The sequence below is a fragment of the Coregonus clupeaformis genome, chromosome 17 (assembly GCF_020615455.1).
Source record: "Coregonus clupeaformis isolate EN_2021a chromosome 17, ASM2061545v1, whole genome shotgun sequence".
NCBI lineage: Eukaryota > Metazoa > Chordata > Actinopteri > Salmoniformes > Salmonidae > Coregonus > Coregonus clupeaformis.
In genome coordinates, this window is record NC_059208.1 from 33495932 (window position 1) to 33512924 (window position 16993).

The following is a 16993-nucleotide window of genomic DNA, read 5'->3' on the forward strand; positions in this document are numbered from 1 at the left end:
TGTGGCAGCGGAGGCAGAGAAGAATTTGGGATTGTGAGGAATTACTGCAGAACAGCTGCTGTTGAGTGGTAGTGTTCTGGACACAGTAGGTTGGTGCCACCTTAATTGGGGAGGATGGGCTCGTGGTAATGACTGGAGCGGAATTATGGAATGGTATCAAACACATGGTTTCCATGTGATTGATGCCATTCCATATGCTCCGTTCCAGACATTATTATGAGCCGTCCTCCCCTCAGCAGCCTACACTGGTTCTGGAGTAGGACTAGATAGGGTTAAATAGTGGAATGGGGTGGTGGGTTTTTTAGAGAGGGCTAATAGTTGGCAGGGCAATTTTCACTTTCCCAATTTTATACTACGGTATTAAGAATTTAATGTAGGTAGGCCGTGAATGGCCTCACACACCAGTACAGTAGGTGGCGATGTATGCATCTAACAGTTGGAGGCGATCCGCCATCCAATCCCAAAGAAGAAGAAAAAGAGGAAGCGAATAACCAGGAAATTATAAAATTGAAGGTATTGCTTTGAGAAAATTTGAGGTGCCACAACTATTTAACAGGTATTTACAGTATGACATACTATTTTACTCGTAGAAAAACTTAAGTGAAGTGAGATGTCCATTTAGTAAACTACATGAAGTGTAAGAACTGGATCTGGCAGTAAAGTGACCAAAATCCAAACAAACATGGTTAGTTTGCTACTTTAGTTTGTTGAGGTAGCCTATAAACCTATATAAAGAGGTTTACGTTTTGGTGTGTGTTTTTTGATAGATGTTGTCCTCAGTTTGTTCCATTATACCTCTGATAGGAAAGTAAGGGAGCTTTCGCACCAAATTGGTTTCGAGCGTTTTTACGAACTCTGGCGCATAATCGCCCTTGTTTCGGTTCGTTTGGGCTGGTGTGAACTCTTATCAACACACGGGAGCGCACCAACAACACACTGGTTCGCTCAAAAGGGGTGGTCTCGGTCCGATTCCATTCGTAACGTGGTGCCAGTTGGGACCAAAAACAAACAGGAAAATAACCAGAGGCACGCAGTATTGTTGGTTGTTTGACTGCGAACATTTGATGATATGCAAGCAGTAGCTTACCATAACTTGATATCTCTGAAACATTATGTGAGTAGTCAGCCCATTTATGAGCGCATGCTGATTAGGGCCCCGGGCTATACCAGGGATAAAGGCTACTGAATATACCCTATTCACGTCGCGGTTAGAGCAAGCAGCTTTTGCTCTGTTTTCTTCCGCATGTTGTTGGAAGATCAAAGCGAAAGTCATATGAAGTTTGAGACACAAGTTATGCTCCTTGATAATCATATATGGATTTAACATGACCATTTTTCTCCAAAAAACAAATTACTTGCATGAACCCATGGTTTTGTTTAGGTGTTTTAGTTTGTTTGACATTTCGCAATGTGAAACCAGACCAAATAAAAAAACAATGTAACAAGTAATCTAACACTGATTCGAAATATACCTCAGAACTATATGTGTGAAAACGCTGTAAGATTGTCAGTGCATTTCCTTAAATGTTTGATGGAAGCAGACCTACTTCATCACAAGTAATATACTCTTGTATCTGCCAGTGTGCCAATCTTTATACAACAGGTGGGTCTAATTCTGAATGCTGAATGGTTAAATCTGCATTCCAGCCAGTGTCTATTCCACAAGTTACCACCGGTTAAATCTATGACGTTAAAATGAATATTTACTCTGTTCCATCTGACTGTGCAATCCACTGTTAAATCAGCCCAGCCAGGCAATTTATAAACTTGATCTCCACTATAAAAAGCATCTAGACATTATCTCCCATTTCTTTTAGACTAACATTTAGTTTTCAACAGCGGAGATTTGTATAAACCTTGCTGTCTGTCTCTCTGACATTTGCAACATTGTTTCAATATTCAAATTCGATCTCCAGCTGTCGCATAGTAATGAATGTGTCGGGAGTTGGGATGAGACAGACAGGCAGGCAGCTTTTCTCAGCCAGACGAAATCATGAATTAGCATCATTTTAATGGATATATTCAAAGAAATATCAATAGAAAACAGGTAAAACGAAGTGCAGCTAGTTTGCAGTCTTTCCAGCTTCAGTTTGAAGTGATTGTGTTAGCTGTGTTGTTGACTAGCTCCTCTGAACAACAGTGTCCTGACTAGAGAGCCCATTTTCTATGCCAGGTGAAATCGCGCCTCATTAGCTCATCGTTATGGATGTATCCAAATAAGTGTCACTAGAAAACAGCTTATGCAAATGCAGCTACTTTGTTGTTATTCTGGCTGCACTGTTTGACGTGATTGTAAATTAGCCTTAGTTGGCTAGCTAGCAAGCAAGGGGTAAGAACGTTGCCAGCCAGTATGGCAATAGAACATTTAGAACGAACGACTGGGTCGAATTTACAGAAGAAAAAGACTGAACGACTGGTTTGTGTCTCTGGCAACCGAACCGGTAGAACGAATGACCAGCCGGCTTGGGTAGCAACCCTAGATTTGTGTCAGGACTATATCTTGTGGAAGGAAGAAATAGTATGAATAAATTCATCATAACGTTTAATGAAAATATGTAAATCATTATTTGAATATGTTGGTAACCCATTGTGTAAAAGTGATAATGCCCTTGAAGCCGGTGTTTGGAGGATATATTGGCACGGTTTATAAATTGCCTGGCTGGGCTGATGAGACAGTGGATTACGCAGTCAGATGAAGGAAAGTAAATACGCATTTTAACGTCAGGTTTAGCCGGTGGTAATTTGTGGAATAGACACCGGCTGGAATGCAGTTTTAACCAATCAGCATTCAGGATTAGACCCACCCGTTGTATGAATACAGTGCATTCGGAATGTATTCAGACCCCTTGACTTTTTCCACATTTTGTTACGTTACAGCCTTATTCTAAAATGGATTAAATCGTTTTTTTCCCTTCATCAGTCTATACAAAAATATCACATTTACATAAGTATTCAGACCCTTTACTCAGTACTTTGTTGAAGCACCTTTTGCAGCGATTACAGCCTCAAGTCTTCTTGGGTATGATGCTACAAGCTTGGCACACCTGTATTTGGGGAATTTCTCCCATTCTTCTCTGCAGATCCTCTCAAGCTTTGTCAGATTGGATGGGGAGCGTTGCTGCACAGCTATTTACAGGTCTCTCCAGAGATGTTCAATCGGGTTCAAGTACGGGCTCTGGCTGGGCCACTCAAGGACATTCAGAGACTTGTCCCGAAGCCTCTCCTGCATTGCCTTGGCTGTGCTTAGGGTCGTTATCCTGTTGGAAGGTTTGCCAAAAGGTACCTAAAGGACTCTCAGACCATGAGAAAAAATATTCTCTGTTCTGATGAAACCAAGATTGAACTCTTTGGCCTGAATGCCAAGTGTCACGTCTGGAGGAAACCTTGCATGGTGGTGGCATTATCATGCTGTGGGGATGTGTTTCAGCGGCAGGGACCGGGAGACTAGTCAGGATCGAGGGAGAGATGATCGGAGCAGGTTTTTGAGGTCCTGAACGCTCTGGAGCAGGTTTTCATCAAGGATCTCTCTGTACTTTGCTCCGATCATCTTTCCCTCGATCCTGACTAGTCTCCAGGCCCCTGCCGCTGAAACACATCCCCACAGCATGATAATGCCACCACCATGCAAGGTTTCCTCCAGACGTGACACTTGGCATTCAGGTCAAAGAGTTCAATCTTGGTTTCATCAGAACAGAGAATATTTTTTCTCATGGTCTGAGAGTCCTTTAGGTACCTTTTGGCAAACTCCAAGCGGGCTGTCATGTGCCTTTTACTGATGAGTGGCTTCTATCTGGCCACTCTACCATAAAGGCCTGATTGGTGGAGTGCTGCAGAGAAGGTTGTCCTTCTGGAAGATTCTCCCATCTCCACAGAGGAACTCTGGAGCGCTGTCATAATGACCATCGGGTTCTTGGTCACCTACCTGACCAAGGCCCTTCTCCCCCGATTGCTCAGTTTGGCCGAGTTGCCAGATCTAGGAAGAGTCTTGGTGGTTCCAAACTTCTTCCATTTAAGAATGATGGAGCCCACTGTGTTCTTGGGGAACTTAAATGCTGCAGACATTTTTCAGTACCCTTCCCCAGATCTGTGCCTCGACACAATCCTGTCTCGGAGCTCTACGGACAATTTCTTCAACCTCATGGCTTGGTTTTTGCTCTGACATGCACTGTCAACTGTGGGACCTTATATAGACAGGTGTGTCCCTTTCCAAATAATGTCCAATCAATTGAATTTACCACGTGGACTCCAATCAAGTTGTAGAAACATCTCAAGGATGATCAATGGAAACAGGATGCACCTGAGCTCAATTTCGAAACCTCATAGCAAAGGGTCTGAATACTTATGTAAATAAGGTATTTCTGTTTTTAATTTTTTATACATTTGGTAAAATTTCTAAACCTGTTTTCGCTTTGTCATTATGGGGTATTGTGTGTAGATTGAGAAAAAATAAATAATTTAATCAATTTTCGAATAAGGCTGTAACGTAACAAAATGAGGAAAAAGTAAAGGGGTCTGAATACTTTCCAAATGCACTAATATAATGACACACACATCAGGACATGTACATAGTGAACTCGTACACATTGTAAATTTAAGCAATAAGGCCCAAGGGTGTGTGGTATATGGCCAGTATACCACGGTAAAGGGCTGTTATTATGCACGACGCAAGATGGAGTGCCTGGGTACAGCCCTTAGCTGTGGTATATTGGCCATATACCACAAATCACTGAGGTGTGTAAATGCTATTATAAACTGATTACCAGTGTAATTAAAGCAGTAAAAATAAATGTTTTGTCATACCTGTGGTATGTCAGCCAATCAGCATTCAGGGCTCGAACCACTCCGTTTATAAATGAAAATAGAGTACAGTATTTCAGAACGTGACCTAACGCTTGTATGTCAATATCAGACTGGGAAGAATCTCCCCTATCTGCAAGCATTACCAATGGCCGTACACCTTATACTGTAAATTCAACCAACCAATAGGAATACATACACATTGAATACATATTTCTGCAGTGTCAAGTGGAAATAAAACCAACCCTGTTACACTGGCACACAGACACTTTGAACATTCAGAATAAGTTATAACCTTGTTGTTAATGCAACACATTGATAAATAGGTGCGCTTCAAATGGCACATTGAGGACATTATAGTTACATTTTAACAAAATGTCTTAAACTGCTAATTCATTACCATATTAAATGTTATCGGTTTAAATGCAAATGGCATCTTCAATTTTAACGCATTATACATAGGCCCATTCCCTATCTTCATTTCTCTTTTCAAATATTGTAGAATGGACAAGGTGATCAACTGCTTCAGTAAGAGACCTGATGCCATGGCCAGACTGATATGCTTCCCATGGGCAGGAGGAGGCTCCATACACTATGCACGCTGGGGGAAAATCCTCAGCTCCATTGAAGGTGATGATGATGATAATAATACATTGGATTTACATAGACTTTTTCAAACACCCAAAGGCGCTTTACATTAGGTACTATTATTATTAGAGCCCGACGATAAATCGATTGACCGATATTATCGGCTGATATTAGCCTTTCACATAAATATTTGTATCTGTCTTTATTCCGCATATAAAGCACCGATATTATATACATAGAATTAACAAATAAAGTATGCCTGCTCATTTGCTGTCATTCTTTGAATTTTTCAATGGTTGCCTGAAGATGGCGCTCTACGAGCTGCTCATTGAACATCATTCAGCCCTAAGTCAAGACATGAGAGAGAGTAGGCATGGTGGTTTGACGGTGAGTAGCTTGCCACAGCCAGTGACGGCGTATTTTAATAAGTAAATAATCAAAAGTACACTTCACCAAGCAAGCAGCCCTGTCCTCATCACATTCTTACTTAGTTAACGTTAGCTGGCTAGCTAGACAGCAATGTAGTTAGGCTCTCTCTAGCCAGCAAGATATACTACATGACCAAAAGTATGTGGACACCTGCTCATCGAACATCTCATTCCAAAATCATGGACATTAATATGGAGTTGGTCCCCCCTTTGATGCTATAACAGCCTCCACTCTTCTGGGAAGGCTTTACACTAGATGTTGGAACATTGCTGCAGGGACTTGCTTCCATTCAGCCACGAGCATTAGTGAGGTCGGACACTGATGTTGGGTGATTAGGCCTGGCTCGCAGTCGGCGTTCCAATTCATCCCAAAGGTGTTTGATGGAGTTGAGGTCAGGGCTCTGTGCAGGCCAGTCAAGTTCTTCCACACCGATCTCGACAAACCATTTCTGTATGGACCTCGCTTTGTGCACGTGGGCATTGTCATGCTGAAATGGGAAAGGTCCTTCCTCAAACTGTTGCCACAAAGTTGGAAGCACAGAATTGTCTAGAATGTCATTGTAGCGCTAAGATTTCCCTTCACTGGAACTAAGGGGCCTAGCCCGAACCATATAAAAACAGCCCCAGACCATTATTCCTCCTCCACCAAACTTTACAGTTGGCACTATGCATTGGGGCAGGTAGCGTTCTCCTGGCATCCGCCAAGCCCAGATTTGTCTGTCGGACTGCCAGTCGGTGAAGCGGATTAATCACTCCAGAGAACGCGTTTCCACTGCTCCAGAGTCCAATGGCGGTGAGCTTTACACTACTCCAGCTGACACTTGGCATTGCGCATGGTGATCTTAGGCTTGTGTGGCTGCTCGGCCATGGAATCCCATTTCATGAAGCTGCCGACGAACAGTTATTGTGCTGGCGTTGCTTCCAGAAGGAGTTTGGAACTCAGTAGTGAGTGTTGCAACTGAGGACAGACTATTTTTACACGCTTCAGCACTGGGCGGTCCCGTTCTGTAAGCTTGTGTGGCCTACCACTTCGCGGCTGAGCCGTTGTTGCTTCTAGACGTTTCCACTTCACAATAGCAGCAGAGTTGACCGGGGCAGCTCTAGCAGGGCAGAAATTTGACGAACTGACTTGTTGGAAAGGTGGCATCCTATGACGGTGCAACGTTGAAAGTCACTGAGCTCATTCTACTACCAATGTTTGTCTATGGAGATGGCTGTGTGGGCATGGCTGTGTACTCGATTGTCAGCAACGGTTGTGACTGAAATAGCTGAATCCACTAATGTGAAGGGGTGTCCACATACTATTGTGTGTGTGTAAAAATATATATATATATATATATATATATATATATATATATATATATATATATATATATATATATATATATATATATATATATATATAAGTAGTTAACCTAGCTAGCAATCTGTGCTACTTATGTGCGAACACTGGACTGGCGCCAAATTGAACACTTACTGTGTGGGCCTATTATGTTAGTGGGCTTATTTAGTTAGTTTTCCATAAAAAGCTAGATAGTTGGTGCAGATCTATCATTCGGGTCATGTGATTGCATTCATGATAAGATTGTTGGGTAGATAGCTAAATTAGAAGTTGTATGACCAAAACCAGTGCGGCAAGGACTTTCCTGCATTAACGTTTTCAGTCATCAGCGTATGCCATTTGCAGTTGAAATATACACTGAGTGTACAAAACATTGACACCTGCACTTCCCATGACATAGACTGACCAGGTGAAAGCTATGATATTTTATTGATGTCACTTGTTAAATCCTCTTAAATCAGTGTAGATGAAGGGAAGGAGACAGGTTAAAGAAGGATTTTTAAGCCTCGAGACAATTGGGACATGGATTGTGCGTGTGCCATTCAGAGGGTGAATGGGCAAGACAAAAGATTTAAGACATTTTAACGGGTTATGGTGGTAGGTGCCAGGCGCACTGGCTCAACAGTTTCCTGTGTATATCAAGAATGGTCCAGCACCCAAAGGACATCCAGCCAACTTGACACAACTGTAGGAAGCATTGGAGTCAACATGGGCCAGCATCCCTGTGGAACGCTTTTGACACCTTGTAGAGTTCATGCCCTGACGAATTGAGGCTGTTCTGTGGGCAAAAAGGGGTGCTACTCAATATTAGGAAGGTTTTCCTAATGTTTTGTACACTGTGACTAGCCAATACATGTTGTATTGAATAACAGTGTAATTTACATTATGGTTTCAGTAAGAAAACATTGTTGTAATGAACAGCTAGCATGCACTAACCAAGATCTCATTGCGAGGTTTCCATAAAGTGTTTGTTTACATGACCCATGACCTTTGACTGTTGTAAAGCACTGCAGTGAATCTACTCAAAACAAATGATGACACCTAGTGGTGACATTATGAACTGCATGTTACTGCATTTCACTGCATTGGTTGTGAACAGTGAAGTTTCAGATTTATTGAGACAAAGTTTAATTCATTCAGCCCTCCTTGTTTATTAATTTGCTTGTGGTGCTTCAGCAACAAAACAATTCTGCATTCTTATCCGCTGCCATAGATGGACATATCTTTAAGTTGTATTTACTTTAGTATTTATGGAGGATATAGTAGCTTTTTGATGTAAACCACAAATAATTGTAATATTTAGTTAAGAAATCATCATTTAGAGTATCTGTTAATCCTTTGGACCACAATTTGTGTAAAAAAAGGTTGTCTTTCATTCCACCTCTAAAAAACAATATATTGGTAATCAGTGACTTTTTCCTCCCTAAAATCAGTATGAGTATTGGACCCAAGAAACCCATATCGGTCGGGCTCTAATTATATTTTAAAAATAGGATTGGTTTATTGAAATTGCATTATCGATTGATGGCTCCGAATTCATGAGCTTTAGGCTTAGTGAAGTGAAAGGAGAAAGAAAATGTCTGTAAAACATACACAATGTATCTCCCACTTTTTCCTTTGCTAGTGTTTGCTGTTAAACTTCCTGGCAGGGAGGCTCGAGCCAAAGAGCCCTTCTTTCAAAGCATGGAGCAGATTGTTGATGAGATCATCAATGTGCTGCTGCCGGTGCTCAAAGAGAAGCCGTTTGCCCTCTTTGGCCACAGGTACAAGTAGAAAAATGTCATCACTTAGTTATGAATCTCGTCACCCAGAACAAATCAGGCTGTCACGAGTACAGTTAGTTTTTGATGACACACATAGTTACTGATGGCACTGTTTGATCTATAGTCATCATCATCATGGTCCTTTCTTTCCTGAAGCTACATTTTATTGATCCAAAGTTGTCAGAATTGTCATTATTACCTTTTATAACTATTCTGCACTGTCACAGCTTTGGCGCCATGACCAGCTTTGCTATAGCAGATACTTTGAAAAGAGTCCACAAGCTGGAACCAATTCACATCTTCCTGTCTGGTGCCTCTGCACCCTACGTGAGTACTGTAATAGCAATCATGTAAAAACGGAACAGCAATATACAATATAACTTTACTATGACATTTGTATGACATGCAATCATATGGGCATTTCTGATAGCATTTCAGAAGTTATCACTTAATGTACTGACCTAAAGCAGTCATGCTTTAGTTTTTCCTTTATTTCTAGTCTGAGATGCGTATCCAAGCCCCAAATAGAAGTGATTTATCAGACGAGGAATTCCTCCAGTGGATGACCAGGATTGGTGGGACTCCCCCCGAGTTACTGGCCAATTCTGAGGTGGTAAAGCTCTTCCTGCCTGCGCTGAAAGCCGACCTCCACGTGGTAGAGAACTACAGGTGGGCATCTCTGGCTTTGTCACAATTATCTCTCCTTCCTCCCAAAGTGTGCACTTTCACTCATTTGAAAGGAAATTACTGGTATAAGAAATATGGTGGAAATTTCCCCTAGCCCATGCCTCCCATCAATCCAATTATTTTAGATTTGTGGGCAGTAGTGAACAAGTGCACACTTCAGAAGATAGGATATATTGTTGGGACGCGCCTTCTATTAGCATCACTGGCCTGTACATGTTAATTAGCGACATATTTGTTACCACTTATACCATGGCATTGTTGAATACTCGATTCTGATTGTCTAGAAGGGCATTATAGAGCGTGCATTATTTCCTTATAATGCACTGTATAATTCAATGGCTATGAAGTTAAAGAGCATCTGAACACACCGATTGGCACGTGTGTTTTTCTGTTGCTCATTAGAAAAACGAGATTTCAGTTTTGGAGGTGTGTTTCCTGATCGATTCCGCGTTTGGTTAATAATGTTTGTCCCCCATGAGACACTGAAGCCTATTTCACTTCCTCAAAATCCCCAGAATGAATCTAAGATAACTCAAGAAATCTTGATTAATTTTGACGTTTCTGTCGAGGATGTTTTAGTTGCGTAATTGTTTGGAGTATTTCTCAAGACAAAAATTATCCTATTTACACTTTGTAGTCAATTTCGACACTAGAATAACTGTTTCTGACTAATCGATGCCACATAGCCCGTTTTTAAAGGGATTTGTTGCTTTTTAAAGGTAGTCACTCTTTAATACTTACATGTTCTATATTTGAGCTGCTTTTGAAAGCAAAAGTTGAATTGAAAACTTTATTGGCATTGTTGAATTCGATTTTCATTATAGCAAGCTACTGGAGGACTGATGGATTTGGTTAGCTTGCTAGCAAGCCTGTTATCGCCCATATTACATATGTATAAATTATTACACATGTATAAATATGTAATAAAGATTGTTCTTGTGTTCCAGGTGCGACAGGCCAGACAGTCCTCTCCTCTCCTGCCCAGTCACATGCTTTGATGGAAAGCAGGACATGCCTCATGACTTACAAGGTCAGAGTTCTGATGCGATGTCTAGCAATTCTCTCAATAACATTTACACTGCTGTAACACCCTGTGATTAACACAAATTACATGACTGTATGAGTTCTGCACGTGTATATAAAAACATGGCCAAGTGATGAGCACAGTTCAGCTAAAGGTTCCTGGCGGTTTGTGTAAGGTCTTGAGAGAACTCTTCATAAATTCCGTGATCATTTTAGAACCTTTTGAAGTTGCTTTAGAACTTTAGTTGTGGAAAATTGTGATCTGTTTCCATCGCAACTTTAAATGTGTTATGCGTCTTTCCCTTTTTCTCATTTAACAGCATGGAAAGACATATCATCTGGAGATTTTACAGTGCAAATGCTACCTGGAGCTCACTTTTATTTAAAAGATGCAGCCAATGAGAAGGTCATATTGGACTACATCACAAAGTATCTGGAGATGGCGGAAATTGACTACTTGTAGCTATGAAGGGCGCAGTGGCAGTGACACAACCAGTTTTACTTAGTTTTTGAAGAATAGGAGTCCAAGAAGCATTTCAACAGTAGTATCATTGGTAACAGTCAGGTCACTCACTGCAATTCCTGCCTACAAAATATCATTACTTTTTCTATGCCTTGGAGCAATAATGCAAATGATGGAAGTAGGGTTTGTTGACCATGTGAATCTAGCCAATGTAATTACTATTTTAAGAGTGAGGTAAGTTGTATTACAGTTTAAAATGGAAACAGACAGATTGCCTGACTAGTCCTCTTTGTATACCAATGTCTGCCTCCCAAATTACACCTTATTCCCTTTTATAGTGCACTACTTTTGACCAGCACTATATAGGGAATAGGGTGCCATTTGGGACATTGTCTGTTACCATTACTGTACTGTACCAATGACATTCTGCTGAGCCTGATGTACCTGAGGTTGGTCAACGTCTGTGGCCGTTTCGGCACCATCTGTGCATCTGTCACTTTTGTGTTCTGATCAAAAGTGTTAGCATGTGTCACGAGAATTTTGTTATCTCAATGGTTGAAGTCAAACACTTCTTAAATCTTTGAATAATTCCCAGAGGTGTAAATCTCTAGTTTAAATTAATTAAACAAAGACCCCTTATTGCAATGGTCAGCCTTTATTCATTGAGAGTGCTCTGCAACAAAATGGTCGTACAATCTTTTTATACACACACGTCAGAGGAAAAATCCCACCCCGCTTTAGGCGCGCTGTATTTTTCCACTGTACACATCTTGTAAGCTCACACCTGGGTTTAGCTCATGTGATTTTCCTCTGCTCTCCTGACTATCATGTTACACATACAGACACACACACACACACACACACACGTTCTTATCATAGTCTACTCCTTTCTCGGGCAGGCTGCATTTTTTCTCTATCACTGTTCTCACAATATCCTGCAAGCCTTTTTCACTCCCCCTCCCTGTGTGGGAACCGGTCTTCTGTTATTGGTTTCAATCGTTTTGCACTTCTGCTTGCCTAATTACAAGACACAAATACTCTGTTGCTGGGAAAATATGCATCTTATATAAACACATTTGATTAACTCTCTAAGCTCTAGTCTACTAATTAGTCATACATTATTAGTTTAACTGAGGGTGTGACATTTTAGTCATATCTTACTAACACATTTCTTTATCAGCATGCTAGCTGTTCCTGTAGACTTCTAGTCTTTGTGCTAAGCTAGTAAGCATTTTCACACAAAACTATCTCTAACTTCCATCATACTGGACGAAGATACATAAAAATGGCATCCACGAGTTCATCTGACTCTGGAAACCAATTAATTAAACCAATCATGGAAGTCCCTTGTAGCTCAGTTGGTAGAGCATGGCGCTTGCAACGCCAGGGTTGTGGGTTAGTTTCCCACGGGGGGCCAGTATGAAAATGTCTGCACTCACTAACTGTAAGTCGCTCTGGATAAGAGCGTCTGCTAAATGACTTAAATGTAATGTAAATATATATTGTAGTGAATTTGAAGGGTAGCCCCGACTGGGACTCTAACCCCGACCGGGGGTCAAACCTCTTGACGAACTCGCAAAAACGGATGAGTAGGGCAGTGAATGGGAATCTCAACACAATCAATTATGCAGTACATGCAGTGGCGGACTTACCATTAGACAGAAGAGGCAATTGCCACAGGCCTCACATCATCAACGGGCCTCGTGAGCTGGACACAAATAAATAATAGTAATCATTAGCAATATGATTGCAAATGTGACTTTCATTGAAATTAAGCTGCAGCAATGAGGTGCTTTCAGAGCGGGGCAGAGAAAATAAGCATAAAAAAAGACTCATAAAGATCCTCTTAAGGATCAACCTTTTTTTTCAACTTTCGCCTAAAATGACATACCCAAATCTAACTGCCTGTAGCTCAGGACCTGCATATTCTTGATACCATTTGAAAGGAAACACTTAGATGTTTGTGGAAATGTTAAATTAATGTAGGAGAATATAACACATTCAATCTGGTAAAAGATAATACAAACAAAAAAACATGTGTTTTCTATTTATATGTTTCATCTTTGAAATGCAAGAACAAGGCCGCAATATAATATTGCAGTGTGTGCAAAGTTTCAGATTGATCCAGTGAAACATTGCAATACTGGACAATTTTGTATCGAGTCTGCCCAAATGTGCCGAATTGGTCAATTGATACATTTTCAAGTACATAACTATAGAGAACATACAAAAATTATATGGTAATACAAAATCTAAGTTTACACACTCCCAGGAATGTCATACAAGATGGATCATTAGCTTATACACACTTTCACACATCCAGATGGCCGGGTGGGTGTGGAGCCAGAGACAGCAGGGGTTCAAACTGTAGAACCCAGTTCCCACATTTGAATATACAAATTGATTTTATCAAACAGAACTATGCTACATTTTATCTCTGGGACCCTCAGGATGACAAATCAAAGCAAGATTACTGAATGTAAGTACATTATTTACCTATTTCTCAAACCAGTTGCCGTGATAAGTTTTTTGTTGTTGTGCACTCTCAAACAATAGCATGGTATTTTTTCACTGTAATAGCTACTGTAAATTGGACAGTGCAGTTAGATGATCAAGAATTTAAGCTTTCTGCCCATATAAGACATGTCTATGTCCTGGAAAGTAATGCTAATCACATTAGCGCACGTTAGCTCTACTGTCCCATATACGGGACATCGATCCCGTAGAGGTTAACAGAAAAATTACCTAAGTTTATGCATTTCTTTAGTAAAAAGACAGGTGCTGCTGATAATACTGCCATTGTCATCAAGGACATGTACAGATAACTTCCAAAATAATGGAAACACTTGAGTAAATGAGGGATACAAAGTATATTGAAAGCAGGTGCTTCCACATGTGTGGTTCCTGAGTTAATTAAGCAATTAACATCCCATCATGCTTAGGGTCATGTATAAAAATGCTGAGCAGGCCATTATTTTGGCTACCGTGGCTATACCCCCTTAAGATGACAATGCCCACATCCACAGGGCACACGAGTGGTCACTGAATGGTTTGAAGTGCATGAAAACAATGTAAACCATATGCCATAGATCTCTACCCAATTGAACACTTATGGGAGATTCTGGAGCGGCGCCTGAGAACGTTTTCCACCATCATCAACAAAACACCAAGTGATGGAATTTGTCATGGCAGAATGGTGTCACATCCCTCCAATAGAGTTCCAGACACTTGGTGTTTTGTTGATGATGGTGGAAAACATTCTCAGGCGCCGCTCCAGAATCTCCCATAAGTGTTCAATTGGGTTGAGATCTGGTGACAGACAGCCATGGCAAATGGTTTACATGGCATAAGGTACATTGAAGCTGTTCTGGCTCGTGGTGGCCCAACGCCATATTAAAGATGAATTGAAACGCAAAAAAAATTAACCAAAATATATGTATTTACTAATATACCGTGAAAGGAAACTTTGTAAAAAAATGCCAGAAAAGCAGACCACGTACATTAGTGTCTATTTTGAGAAACAGGCTCCTCACAGGTCCTCAACTGGCAGCTTCATTAAATAGTACCCGCAAAACACCAGTCTCAACGTTGACAGTGAAGAGGCGACTCCGGGATGCTGACCTTCTAGGCAGAGTTGCAAAGAAAAAGCAAAATCTCAGACTGCCCATCTTATCTTTTCTTTTTATTGGCCAGTCTGAGATATGGCTTTTTCTTTACAACTCTGCCTAGAAGGTCAGCATCCCGGAGTCGCCTCTTCACTGTTGACGTTGAGACTGGTGTTTTGCGGGTACTATTTAATGAAGCTGCCAGTTGAGAACCTGTGAGGCGCCTGTTTCTCAAACTAGACACTCCAATGTATTTGTCCTCTTGCTCAGTTGTGCACCGGGGCCTCCCACTCCTCTTTCTATTCTGGTTAGAGCCAGTTTGCACTGTTCTGTGAATTGCTGATGCTCCACATTTTTTATTTTTTTATTTCACCAGGTAAGCCAGTTGAGAACAAGTTCTCATTTACAACTGCGACATGGCCAAGATAAAGCAGTGCGATAAAATCAACAACACAGAGTTACATATGGGGTAAAACAAAACAAAGTCAAAAATACAACAGAAAATATATATACAGTGTGTGCAAATGTAGCAAGTTATGGAGGTAAGGCAATAAATAGGCCATAGTACAAAATAATTACAATTAGTATTAACACTGGAATGATAGATGTGCAAGAGATGATGTGCAAATAGAGATACTCTGGTGCAAATGAGCAAAATAAATAACAATATGGGGATGAGGTAGTTGGGTGGGCTAATTTCAGATGGGCTGTGTACAGGTGCAGTGATCGGTAAGCTGCTCTGACAAATGATGCTTAAAGTTAGTGAGGGAGATAAGAGTCTCCAGCTTCAGAGATTTTTGCAGTTCGTTCCAGTCATTGGCAGCAGAGAACTGGAAGGAATGGCGGCCAAAGGAGGTGTTGGCTTTGGGGATGACCAGTGAGATATACCTGCTGGAGCGCATACTACGGGTGGGTGTTGCTATGTTGACCAATGAGCTAAGATAAGACGGGGATTTGCCTAGCAGTGATTTATAGATGGCCTGGAGCCAGTGGGTTTGGCGACGAATATGTAGTGAGGACCAGCCAACAAGAGCGTACAGGTCACAGTGGTGGGTAGTATATGGGGCTTTGGTGACAAAACGGATGGCACTGTGATAGACTACATCCAATTTAGTCGAGTGTTGGAGGTTATTTTGTAAATGACATCGCCAAAGTCAAGGATCGGTAGGATAGTCCGTTTTACGAGGGCATGTTTGGCAGCATGAGTGAAGGAGGCTTTGTTGCGAAATAGGAAGCCAATTCTAGATTTAACTTTGGATTGGAGATGCTTAATGTGAGTCTGGAAGGAGAGTTTACTGGCTAACAAGACACCTAGGTATTTGTAGTTGTCCACATACTCTAGGTCAGACCCATCGAGAGTAGTGATTCTAGTCGGGTGGGCGGGTGCCAGCAGTGTTCGATTGAAGAGCATGCATTTAGTTTTACTAGTGTTTAAGAGCAGTTGGAGGCTACGGAAGGAGTGTTGTATGGCATTGAAGCTCGTTTGGAGGTTTGTTAACACAGTGTCCAATGAAGGGCCAGATGTATACAAAATGGTGTCGTCTGCGTAGAGGTGGCTCTGAGAATCACCAGCATTAAGAGCGACATCATTGATATACACAGAGAAAAGTGTCGGCCCAAGAATTAAACCCTGTGGCACCCCCATAGAGACTGCCATAGGTCCAGACAACAGGCCCTCCGATTTGACACATTGAACTCTATCTGAGAAGTAGTTGGTGAACCAGGCGAGGCGGTCATTTGAGAAACCAAGGCTATTTAGTCTGCCAATAAGAATGCGGTGGTTGACAGAGTCGAAAGCCTTGGCCAGGTCGATGAAGACTGCTGCACAGTACTGTCTATTATCGTTTAGGACCTTGAGCGTGGCTGAGGTGCACCCATGACCAGCTCGGAAACCGGATTTCATAGCGGAGATGGTACAGTGTGATTCGAAATGGTCAGTGATCTGTTTGTTAACTTGGCTTTCAAAAACGTTTGAAAGGCAGGGCAGGATGGATATAGGTCCGTAACAGTTTGGATCTAGAGTGTCACCCCCTTTGAAGAGGGGGATGACCGCGGCAGCTTTCCAATCTCTGGGGATCTCAGACGTTACGAAAGAGGTTGAACAGGCTAGTAATAGGGGTTGTGACAATTTCGGCTGCTAATTTTAGAAAGAAATGGTCCAGATTGTCTAGCCCAGATGATTTGTAGGGGTCCAGATTTTGCAGCTCTTTCAGAACATCAGCTGTCTGAATTTGTGTGAAGGAGAAGCGGGGGGGCATGGGCAAGTTGCAGCGGAGGGTGCAGAGCTGGTGGCCGGG

At 41.5% G+C, this 16993-nt stretch overlaps 1 protein-coding gene across 3 annotated transcripts; it reads left to right on the plus strand.

The window, feature by feature from the left end:
* The first annotated feature begins 431 nt into the window (after positions 1–431).
* olah (oleoyl-ACP hydrolase) lies at positions 432–11360 on the plus strand. Of its 3 annotated transcripts, none has more exons than XM_041902857.1 (7): positions 432–513; positions 5300–5427; positions 8780–8918; positions 9146–9245; positions 9418–9587; positions 10553–10635; positions 10949–11360. In XM_041902857.1, exons 2-7 carry the CDS (start codon positions 5301–5303, stop codon positions 11089–11091), a joined length of 762 nt encoding a protein of 253 aa, XP_041758791.1. In that variant the 5' UTR covers positions 432–513; position 5300; the 3' UTR covers positions 11092–11360. The 3 variants fall into 3 exon arrangements, with proteins under 3 accessions (XP_041758791.1, XP_041758790.1, XP_041758793.1); XM_041902856.1 differs by having other exon boundaries at positions 472–556; XM_041902859.1 differs by lacking the exon at positions 432–513 and adding an exon at positions 599–685.
* The last annotated feature ends 5633 nt before the right edge of the window (positions 11361–16993 follow it).

Coding starts and splice junctions, on each gene's coding strand:
- olah (XM_041902857.1), top strand. CDS start 5,301: ATGGACAAGGTGATCAACTGCTTCAGTAAGAGACCTGATGCCATGGCC. Junction 5,428..8,779: donor AATCCTCAGCTCCATTGAAG/GTGATGATGATG, acceptor TTCCTTTGCTAG/TGTTTGCTGTTAAACTTCCT. Junction 10,636..10,948: donor CATGCCTCATGACTTACAAG/GTCAGAGTTCTG, acceptor CTCATTTAACAG/CATGGAAAGACATATCATCT.